General features: G+C 38.9%; 1 protein-coding gene across 1 annotated transcript in view; it reads right to left on the reverse strand.

Moving 5' to 3' along the window:
- LOC137256312 (NACHT and WD repeat domain-containing protein 2-like) overlaps positions 1–12,904 on the reverse strand; it is a 53,342-nt gene that overhangs the window by 16,156 nt on the left and 24,282 nt on the right. The window contains exon 3 of the mRNA XM_067794071.1: positions 1,739–1,855. Within this exon, the coding sequence (XP_067650172.1) occupies positions 1,739–1,855 (117 nt within the window). The remainder of the gene's footprint in view (positions 1–1,738; positions 1,856–12,904) is intronic.

Here is a 12,904-nt window from a genome sequence, read left to right on the forward strand (position 1 = left end):
TAAAACTCCCACTTGTGTGTCAGTGTACGATATAGCTAAACAATGTAGTTGTTGTTGTTGTTTTTGACAGCATTTCGACATTCACACCACTGCGTTCTAACAATAATTAGTTTTCAGGAACGTATTAATCTGCAGTCCACACAGTATTCTGGATGTTCTAAAACAGCTTAAATCCAATCAAGAATGGTATGAAACTAAAGGGTATTTACTCTATAAAAGACAGCAAGTGCCTGATCCTTTATCAAGGCCAAGGGTTCCTTTCACGAAGCACCCTTTACTAAGGTTAACATTAACCCCGATTCTTTAACATTGCGATCTCCTTAGTGCTTTGTGAAAGGAGGCAAAGACCCCGACTTCTCGAAACAAACTTAAGTCTGTCATGACACCAGTTTGACGCAAATTTGAGAAAACGCAGGAAAGTACATTTCATGGAATAAACTGAAATCGATACTGAAGTCAAAATTAGCAGACAGTTTGAGTTAGGTAGTTAGGTTATATGAGTTATTTAGGCCTTTTAGTGGATAGAATTGAGACTGTATAGATTCAGCTGTTTCAAAATGTCAAACTCAGTTTGAAATTTGAGTAAACCTTAAGTTGTTTCGAAAAATCATGGCCTGAGCTAGTGTCAAAATCGCTCTGGTCAAGATCGTTATTTTCAGCCTGAGTATCAAGAAAAGGCCTTTGTGTACTGGTGTACTGGAGTTCTAATTACTAATGAATAACGTTCACTCATCATGCCTGCTATATCTATTGCATGCATATACATCAAACGAACTTCACCAATCAACCTCATCTGATGTGTAAACACCAATCTATCATAGTTTATACCTCTATAAGCATCAATTATGTACATCATACACTTGATAAAGGTCATTGTATCTACACTGAAAGGTCGCATTCATATATTATAGAAGTGGTATGTCAATAGAAGTATTTCCCCTGTCGACCTTCTACCATTACTGCTACTATTGTATCACATAAAACCACTGAATATAATAGAGTACACTGTTGTGTACTACCATTTTTCAGTGATATGTATTGATTTGTAAGTGAGTACGCCTATAAACAGGATTTCACATGCCATTTGGGATTGTCTGGTAGTTAAGCATTATCTTGAGATCACAAAATTCCATGTTTGATTCCAATCTTGAGTATCAGACTCTGGTGAGGTGAAAACTTATTTTGTTTGCATCTTCAGTGATATTACCATGATTGCTGGAATAGTGGAAGGCCAGGAGGGCATTAAACACACCCATTCATATTTCTTTGACATTTCGTGTGAGTTTAATTTTACGCCACACTCAGCTACAGGTTTGGTATGCTATAATATACTGACAATCAAAAGTTCAGCGCCACCCAGTACATCTGCCAATATAGATTGTATGATAGAAAATCTTTCAGAAAAGACTATAATATTTGGGTGCTGTACTTTTCAATGTAAAAACAAAACCATTATTAGTGTTGTAAATTGCCTTGCTGGAAATGAGTCTTTTTCAGTACATTACACATCCCAGTACTTTGATTACGTTGAGTCCGATCTGATATTCGCACCCACATTCTCGGAGACATGCACCGAATCGACAGCACAGAAAGATGGCGACTTAGCCCACTCAGGTACCGTTAGTGAAAGCCGTTGAGATGCCAGACTCTGTTACCAAAATTTATGTTAAATTTGACCACTTCCTAACTGGCATTATGTATTTATAACCCGATACTACATTTGCAAGTGCATACTCACCACAAAATTGGGGCCCATCGACAGTCTCTGGCAGTTGTCGATTTCTTGCATACACAGGTCAGTGGTCATGTGGTCATCAGTAGCCTCGTCACGGACACCCCATCTCATGTCCACCACCTACAACACACAACGCATCTGGTCACTGACAGAGATATACAGTGACAACGTCAGCCAACAACCAGACACGATTATACGGCGACACATTGACTTGATTTAATTATAACGATTCTATGTAACTCTATTACAATTTCAAAAGGAATCGATCAGTTAAGAAAAGTGAAACGGCAACAGCATTAATAATAATTTGGACAGTTGTATGTGACTAACGAATAAACACTGCTTTGTTTTACGCACTAAAGACTTTAGATAATCACATCCATGAAACGTGCAATACTCATTAAACATTCATTGAAAAGAAAGTGTGTTTAGATGACAAAGCAATAAATGATTTAAAACCATGGAGCTAAATGTGTGTAAGCCATTCTAGAACTGGTCTAGATTACAAAATATTTTCCAGACGACGAGACAAAGTCTGAAACTGCCCGTTGCACAGACCCATACATGCTACTGGGGCCTTAACTGTTTCTAAAGAAAATACATCATAAGCCTCAAGTACAGGACTTCTGAGATAGTTTCATGTACGGTAATACAGTTAAGAGTTGCCTCCGTTAGCATTCAGGATTCGCTGATCGTGAAACCTATGATGATCTAAGTGTGATAGGTTCATTCATATCCTTGTGGGTTTCGGTGAGTTAGTGAGTATGTCTTTACCCCGCTTTTAGCAATATTCCAGCAATATCACTTCATGGGACACCAGAAATGGTCTTCTCACATAATGTAGCCCTGTGGAGAATCAAACACAGGTCTTCGACACGGTGAGCAAATGCAGTAACCATTAGGCGACGCCACCGTCGCTGGATTTAAACGAATGGTGGATCTTAAACGCGTACTGTTCAAAGGTCATTGCCGACATGTCTTTTCGACGTCCTCATATGATAACGGCCAGGACAGAACAAAACATTCACATGAGTCGAAACCGTATCAAAAGATATTGTTCTGGTGGACACTGAAGCATACGTCATAAACATCATATTCCATGCAATTCGATAATTTCACCTCTTGTGTTCCCGTGTTTGTCACAGGTCAACACTTTGCCCTCTCATTGGTTCATGATGGGTGCACCTGGATTGACGGATTATGCGGACACCAGTTATCATTGCTGGTGAATAGTTATACCTGAAAGATTTATGGTAACGGCATTGTCGGAATACTGGCAGAGAGTTTCTTGTCATTATGGAACAGGTTTTATGCACTGACGATAAGGCAAAGAATAGGCAGTGCACAACTATGAGAATACTTTTCATGGCTGCTTTTTGAGAAATAAATCAACAACAAATCTAACACTATAAGCAAAGTTAACTTTTATCAGTACATTTTTTCTTCCAAACTTCGAATAGCTGTGGCACCAAAACATTGCTATTCATAGCCACGTTCAGCAATGGCAGCTGTCGAACACAGGGATCAACTGTGTCTCTGTTTTGCTATGGTTTCTTGGGTACTACATCATGGAAATATGTTTATGTGCACCGAAACCTCTGACATTTTAACATATTACGTTGCCACTGGAATTTGACCGATGTAACTAGGTATTTATCTTAGGTTGCAGTTGATACAAATCGGTTAATATCTCCTACATCTATTAATAATATTTCAATAAAATAATACATATCTCGCATCTATTTAAATGTGGCTATTTACGAACATAACAATAATATATTTGTTTACTGATGAGATGCACAGAACACTAGCCCGAATACCAGTCAGAAGAATACCAAACATTCTGGACATTGCAATACCTTAGCGTTTGTGAACGACATAGGTCCATAGTATTCCGTTTAGTGAGCCTAGATCTATATAAACATACTTTGCTTATCTGCAGATGTTCACCTATATCGCCAAGGGTGTTTAGTTTTAATCACCACGACACCGAGATTTGGTGACGTCTGGCACAAACACCAAGTAAACCCTTGTTTCCGGAGCTGTTGTTGAATGTTTGTAACGGGGTTTTGTCTTATCAGTGGCCGCCAAAACAGGCGTTACTTGGAAATTACTTGGAATTAACTTAACACGCTAGACACACCCTAGATATATAGTAGGTACATGTGACCAAATACCTCGACGTGTTTCAAGTCAGTATTCTTTTACATCGTTATCAGTATTCCAGTTCGTTGGGAGGCGTCAGAAATGAGCTTCCATACTATATGCGGGGAATCGTAAGTTGGTCTTCGTTATGACGACCAAATGCTGCCCCGCTAAACATGTATTTCAAGAATATACAGGACGGGTGAATGAACACGATATTGTAACTAGGTATTGACAGCCTATGAATAGTCGAGTCTGGGTTGAGAACAGCGATTGATAGAATGAGCACCCGGTACATTTATTGTCAGACAATGTGTATGAGTAACCGGTAAGACGAGTGATATTGTTGTCTATTACCTAAAGATCTTACTTGAATACATTTACCCCAAGTTCAAAATAATTTTAATAATAATAATTTAGTACTTTTTCCATACATCATTGAGAAAGTGGAAGGGATCGTAAATCGAGTTGTGTTCTCTAATACCTGTGTAAGAATATCTGCTGGAAACGCGATAAAAAGTTTGACATTAATTAGATAATAAGTTCGTACCACAGTGACGTCTTTCAACGTTGACACACCACCTCAGTTAACCTCAGTGACATACAGCTTACATTAGAATGAGTTCATTGGCACAAAACGTTACAGCGTCAATCCTATGCGAAGACATCTGTGATGAACTGACGGCGGACATGTATTTCAGACATTGTGTATTCATATAATTTCGACACACGTTGTTGAAAAAGCGAAGTATAGCATGCCTAACAGCAATTAAAGAATAAAACAAATTCTTACGTGAGAAACCGACTGGTCGAAACAAAACACATAACAGTAACTAGAGAAGTTTCAAACTCGATACAAGCAATTTAATCTTTTAAACAAGAAGGCTGGTTCGTCCACACTAAAAGCTCTCGTCACGCAAACGAAGGGAGATAGGAAACTGCCTTGGTGCAATTCAAAGGGAGATAATTAGAACTGTAATTGTCACCTTAGTTATTCATTGAGTATTTCCGTTTATCAAAGCAATCTTGACAAGTGCAATAGATGCTGGGTTTACAGCGTGATGGCTGCGTACATGATGACGTGTGGATCTATGTGAGTACTGCGGGGGTTATAAGCTTCGTGACGATCTGGCATCAGATATTTAAACCCGCCAGACGTTCCTGAAGGTAATGAACCTGTTATGTAAGAGATGCTGTGATTCGGTCGTCATTGACGACAAAGATATATCGTGTCGTGGATAGACATTTTCGGCTTTATAGAATCTGTTTGATTTACTTTGAACCTCGTTCATGGGGTTCTTAATGTTGCATGCCGGGTATCACATTTCAAGACATTAATCCTTGAGGAAAGGGGTTGGAGAGATCACTTGCCTACGACGCCGGATTTCGCTGATTCCAGTCTTCTCATTCGTGTTTCACATACCAGACTTTCCTATCCGTACGATCAAACAAAACGTGCGTAGCTACACATGTGCTAAATAGATGGAGGTAGAACGTGTGGCTTGTTCGTTGAATCTCATCTGTACCTCGAAGGGTGGCAGGAGGAGTAACCCAGTGGTTAGACCGTTCGCTCTTCACGCCGAAGACCCGGGTTCGATTCTCCACATGGGTACAACGTATGAAGCGTATATCTGGTGCACCCGGCCGTGATATTGCTGGTATAAAACGGCGAAAGCCCACATCCACTCACTCACTGTACCCTTAAGATAGGTGGGCGGTATGGTAGCCTAGTGGTTAAAGCGTTCTCTCGTCACGCCGAAGACCCAGGTTCGATTCCCCACATGGGTACAATGTGTGAAGCCCATTTTCTGGTGTCCCCCGCCATGGTATTGCTGGAATATTGCTAAAAGCGGCGTAAAACATAACTCACTCACTCACTTAAGATAGGTTCATTATCCTCTTATGACCAGTTAAAATACAGGAACATAACAGGATAACAGGATTAGTACTGGATAGCTATTCTCGAAACGTTCGTAGCCCTCCGAACTCTTAAGCCCATTCTTAAGACATTGGTTACGATGAAAGTTAAGAATTCTTAGGGTTAAGAAAGTTTCGAGAGTAAGGGTCCTGGTCCTTAACATGTTTGCATGTAATAATTGCTTGAAAAAGTGGTCTTAACAGTGCAAAAATGTACGAATTTACAGCTGAAATATCGCTCTGCGGCGTAAAACATCACTCACATAACCATTTCTTCAAACGCCCAACAAACCAACAACCATGACGCGTATATCAATACGCAAATCTGTAGGCACCTCCGACATTTGCACCGGCTAAATGATATATGTACATTTACACAAACAGTGCTTCGCAGGGGGGCCGTTGTGAGTGACATATCGATAATCGATACCGTTTAGTGAGTTCAGTTACGTTTCGAGTACTTAGTAACCAGCTATTCCCCCTTGATTTCCATAATTGATTGTGGCATGATGTCCTGTCTATATGAAGATGGAGACTGTGGCCCGGTCCAGCTGTCAAGCCGTCAAACGGGGAATGAATTATCTTTTGTATCGACGTGCGGGTAAATACCTCACATTGGTCAGCGTCGACAAAGGAACAAATGCGAGTCCTGGTTGACCTTATCGACTGACTGGATGTCCTCAGAATGATGTTATTACTCATAACGACGAACGAGGGGTTATCAGTGATATTGCGTGATTTTCTTGTTAGAATGCCCTGGGTACAATCGGCCAGGCATTAGAAAATGGGTTATGTTATGATTGCTGAAGAAAACTTTTTTCCCTGTAAAAATACTGGCCGAGCTGTTACAGTTTCTTTCTATATCCACGTAGCTAGGGATTGAGATTCTTTGCAGAACAATTAATAAACGTGTAGTTGGCTAGGGATAGACAGCTGGCAATGCTAGGATAATGAAAATTCATAATTTGGTAAAATACAGTTAATTTCACACTTATCTGTCAAATTATAGTACAAGCCATTTCTGTATACATGAAACCCCTTGTTGAAAGATATATTTTCCGATTCGACAATAATATCGTATTCGGTCAGTGAGAAGATTTAACTGTACATAACTTTCTCTATACTTACTAATGTAAATATATTCTATTATCATCAGAAAAAGATGATTGATAAGAATGTTGTCAAGGAGGTCTCCGAGAAGAATCGCCCAGTTAGACATATTAATGTGTTCATTTGTGATAAAATAATACCAGTTACTGAAACAGGTCAAGACTGCCTTTATCACAAAAAATGAGTGAGTGAGTTTGGTCGCTTTTAGCAATATTCCAGCGATATCACGGCGGGGGACACCAGAAAATGGACCTCACGCACTGTACCCATGTGGATCACAAAAAAAGAAAGAAAAGAAAACATCATTCTGTTGTGTCACGTTCAGTCTTACAAAACTGCAAGCGTCAATATCTGTGTGGCCAGTACTGAAAAAGAAACAGTTGGTTGTTATTTTTTTTTGATGAGCTGAACGTCATATTAGATGCGTTAGGCCCTCGTGGGTTAGTGAGTATGTGAAAGGGCGGGTGGTTGGATAATCGTGGGAGCGAGTTTCTTGTTTGTCGTTTAACGCCCCTCTAAGCAATATTCCAGTTACATGACATAAGTCATGGACAGATGCCTGGACCAGACGTTCCAATGACCAACAGCATGAACATCGACCTACATAATTTGGAGATACGATGGCATGACCACCCGATCCCGTTAGTCTCCCTAATGACAGGTAAGGGTAGTTGAAGATCAATTGTAACTCGGTTCTTCACGGGTGGAAGCTTAAATGGATTTAATTTCAACAGAGATCACCCATTTCAATATGGATAGCCCGCACTCTTCAACCTCAATTACAACATGTACGCTAGGTGCATTTAAGCATGATGTATGACATCCAACCAGAATTCGAATAAAATAAAGCTCACTATATCAATCACCGGCTTGTCAAGTCCAGACTCCACTGCGGTCATAAAGCTGGAACGCCGTACCCAACTGTTACCAGGAATCTTTGTGTTTTGAACAAAATGACCACAATTAAAACACTTTAACGACACCATCACTGGTCGATTCGTCTACGGTTTTCACTGTCGCTAACTCATGGTACGGAACAACAGTTTCACTTGATGTGTGTTTACCTCATTCTAAACCCATCAAATCATTCACGTGTTTGTTTTTGTGCTTGGATGGACAACATAATCGGAGAAAACACTCAATAATAAAATGATTTAATACATTTTTTACTGCAAAGGTGTGATTAATATTTTGCAGTAATGCGAATCAATATGTATTTTATTGCTTCATGGGAATACATACACATTTTTACTGAACTGGTTTGGGTTTTTATCGGAAAATAATAAAGTGCGGTTGTGGAAAACATTTTTCTGCTAAATCACTTTGGTAAATTGTCGAGGCAATAGGAAATCATTAACTTAGCATTTGCCTTGCTTTGAGGAGGGTGAAAACAATAAGGTTTTTAATTACACTGTCGCAAACATGCACTTTTCGTCAAGGTTAATCATTGTTACAGGTTATAAATCCCGGGTATTATGAGTGTGTATTTTAACTTTGTTTATTTTTATTATTGATCGTTTTATATGTCTCAGTCAGCTTCTGTCAAGTCCTAATTTATTGTATTGTCTTTCGTTTTACCCAAGTGACTGAGTGAAATCTATCGCTATTGATAATGAGGTAAAGCCAAAATGTCATGTTAGTTTCAAACTTTATTCCGACTGTCTCAAACGTTGACGGTTTCCCCACGAGACGCACGGGCTGTTTAACGAAGCTAGGTCTGTTCTCTCAACACGTCACACCAGGAAACGCATCTAGTGCGTTTGGGCACGTAAAATCTCCTGGCCCCGATTTCTCGAAACAAACTTAAGTTTCCACTCAAATCTCAAACTGAGTTTCACAGTTTGAAATAGCTGAATTTTTAATTGAACTGCATTTTTGACATATAAACCCAAGCAAATTAAGTAGTCTATTCACGAAACTCAAATTGTTTCGTGTAGTTTGAGGTATGTGACGACTTCAGTCCATTCTGAGAAATGTGTTTTTTAAAATTTGAGTAAAAGCTAAGACTTAAGTCAAAACTCAGACCTAAGTTTATTTCGATAAATCGAGGCCTGAACAGCTATATTTCAGCCAAAGAAGGCTTATTACACCTAAGGTGGAACAAAGTCTCGGTCTGTTTGTTTGCTTGTCTGTCTTCGGTAAGAATATATACGTTCAACAGTCTCAGCGAGTCGAGAAAGCATGGAACGTTAGTCATATGAACCGTTGGATTTTCTGTCCCAAAGTAGTGCGGATGAAGAGGCAAAACTGTACACCTCTTATTATGTTTGATTTCAGTTGAACAATTTTTTCATAGGATCACAAGTTATATCAAGGTATATCAAATATATGAACTGGATTCGCGTTCAAGGAATATTTCTACAAGGTTTCATGTTTTAAGTATAATTTGATGTAAAACTTAAAGGTGCTATATCACACGACGCTTCTGGCAACTATACATAATGCATTTTTCTTAATAATACTAACTATCAGTCCTCAGGGAAGCTACTGTATTATTTATTTTAAGAAACACAAAAAATACTTATTTGGAATACGAAATTAATCAAAACGAATGAATTACTGCAATAATTATTCTACCAACAGCATGTGATTGAAACCAGTTCGGCAATCACCGACAACACCGCGTGCGACAGTTTTCGATGTACGGAGCCATTGCTTGAATTCCTTATTTGGTCTTCCCGTTTCGAAAATGTGTGGCATTGCGCTTTTATGGAAAAGACATACAAGTACGTACGATAGACTTAAAACAAAGATTTTCCAGTCTTCATTGAACGAGTAAACCTTTGCATATTATTACTTAGTCATAAATTACCCTCTTCACACTGTTGCAGAAATTGGTGATTGCTAAATAGATATAACATCTTTTGAAAATTCCTCTGAAATTGACATCACTACAAGTTCAAAGTCGTGAAAAATATTTATGATGCCTATAGCTAACCTCTCTATCTCTGTAACGTAGCTAGATAACCTGGTTATGAAAGTTATTCACACTGACACTATCTGTAAAATTAACCAAAAGCAAAAGTAGCAGGGTATCCAAGATTCGAACACACGTGCAACCGGTTCCGGCGATGTATGGCTCATCTGTCACTGAGTTATGTTGCTGAGTGAATATACTGAACACAGAAACGAAGGTCGACCCGTAGAAGATAAAGTAATAATGGTGGTGTATATTACATTGACGTCATAAACGATGACGTCATTATGACAAATAACTATTCACAACTCAGGAATAACCAACAAACGTGCAGTGATATAATCACCATTGAACACACGGAATTAATCACTAGACCACTGCAAATCAGACGATTTTATACAAATTCCATAAGTTGTTAAATCAAATCCCACGGAAATATAACTCACACGAAGAAAAGGGATAATTTCCAAGTATAACGACTATTTCAGACGCCCAGATTTCACTATCGCGCCAGTTATATTTAAACATGATTTCGATCTTCTACCCGAACTGGTTCGGCCAAATGCATCCCTGCAACCAGAAACCCGTAGCAACCATCACAAATTGCCTTTTAACAAAGGGAAACGGACTCTGTGAAATGGGGGCCATAAACAAGGCTTAATACTTGAAAAATTCTACCCGTCAGAGCTTTCACTAAACTTAGATGGGGAGTCGTTTGATCTTGTTTTTTCCCGAATTTATTTCATCGATTATACCAATTTCGTGATGGAATCGATACGCCATTTCCACACCAGCGTTTTCAGCCTCTGAATGAGGGCGTGTTTTCGGAAATTCAACAATTTGGAAGTCTGTTACTGTTGTAGGGAGTGTTTTTGTTTCTCGTACCATTAACATGAGATAGTAATTACACTAACAGCGAAGGAAATCCTGATCATTTACTGCAATGGGATAATGCATAATGAATGTGGCGCCCGTCTTGTACACGATTCCTGCAGGGAACGGAACGGTCTACAGGTATCAGTTCAAGAACTGGATTCTGTTTTGATTGTTGCTAGCGTCGCATTCAGAAATATCCAATTTCGATGACAACGGACTATACATTTTGAAATCTAGAATAGACAGCCCAGTGATTGATATCATGAGAACAGAACTGCGTCGGGGTAGACAACTCGGTTCCTGCAGGGAACAGAACTGTCTGCAAGTATCAGTTCAAGAAGTGGATTATTTTTTTACAACACAGCATTCAGAAGTATCCAATCTCTACGACAACGGGCTGTAACGTATAAATCTAGACAAGACAGTGCAGTGAGTAATATCATGAGCACAATCGGGGTTGACCACTTGGTTCGTCAATCGCTTCCAATTACCAGCTTAAGGTCTTGTTACCATGAATCAACAGTTGTTTAGTTTTGGTTAGTGAGATGAGTGAGTTTAGTTTCACGCCGGTTTATCAATATTCCAGCAACATCACAGCGGGTGACACCAGAATTGGGCTTTCACGGAATGTGGGGAATCAAACTCGGATCATCGGCGTGACGTCCGAACGCTTTGGCCACTAGGCTACTCCCTTGTGGCCAGCGAACTGACCATTGTCACGTCAGTGCTGTATTCATGATACCGCCTTAAAAGAGCACAGCCTACATGTACTAGGTGAAATGACCGAGTCCACCACAGCCTACAAAAAATAACGCATTATACAACAAATTTACGCACCAGTGTTTTTCAACTTTACTGCTTTCAACCTTTCATTAAAGTGGAATGTCCCATTTAAGTATAAACGTTTGCCTTCAGTAAATACACAAAAAAGACTTTCTATGTTCTTGAACCATTTATTCGTCATTCATTAGAGTTCATTTATTTTTGTTTTCATTCATCTTTCGTATGTCAGTTTTGTACACCTATTTCACACTAATGTGCAAATCAATTTTATCTTTATTTTGTACACATTTCTGTACCGAATCAACGGAAACAATTGAATTACTTCAAAACCGTACATGACCGGAAGTTGGTATTTCGGTACTTAAGCTTTAAATATTTATTTGAAAAAGACAAAAGTAAGAAAGAAAAAGGAAATAGATTTACAACATTAAAATATATCAAAGTCGTCATATTTATCTAAACTAGTTTTAATGATAAACACTTACCAATAACATGCATATCACTGATGCAGAAAGTGTTTAATTTCATAAAATTAAAAAAAAAATAAAAATGTCAATATTGTCTCATATTTTCAGTATTGTTTACCTTTCATCAAACAAATACCCAAACCCTTCATGCTGTGGAACCATGACAAACAACCAGAGACACGTCCATGTGTTCTCGGAGTCAACAATAGCTTGTCCACAGACCGAACATCGCAGTAGAAAGATCCAGCGCAACTGAATGGCGTGTTGTCATTCTGCATTCGATTTCAAATCGAAGAATTCAATACTCTTAGATGAGACGTGCTAATATTACGACAGAAAATACATCAATGCATGAAAGACGTGTTTCAACGTACATTTGTATGTCGACATTATCAGCTTGGGGATAAATGATTTTCAAGTGTTTGAGGCAGCTAACAAGTACGTTCTTAACACGTGTAACTCGTCACATGTATTATCGAAAAAACATTAAACAAATTGACGAATTCCCTCTGTATACATATCAAGTAGAAGAGAAAAGTTGTCAAAGGTAAACACATCATATATATTTTCTACTATTATTGGAAATGTTTCTCTAATACATTTTCTTAAGGAGTGTAGATTCTTGCACACGAGAATTGTTATGAACGGACGTCAGCCGTGTAGGGAATCGAATTCACACTGAGGGCATTAACTACTTGACCACCTCATAATTTTGCCAACTAAGATAATGTCATTTATTGCTGCATCTGAGTAATTAAAAACGGTCAAACAGTCGTGTTCAATGATATCCTCAGGCGTGGATTTCTTTGCTTTGGACAAGACTGGACAGTTTCGGTCGCTTTGGGTACTACTATCCTATATAATAGCCCCGGATTGCACATCACTGGATCGCACTAAAGCCTTAGTAACATTGCCAAACATAGGGCAGCATTGGATGATTCGACATAGCATTTG

The sequence above is a fragment of the Haliotis asinina genome, chromosome 11, assembly GCF_037392515.1.
Source record: "Haliotis asinina isolate JCU_RB_2024 chromosome 11, JCU_Hal_asi_v2, whole genome shotgun sequence".
NCBI lineage: Eukaryota > Metazoa > Mollusca > Gastropoda > Lepetellida > Haliotidae > Haliotis > Haliotis asinina.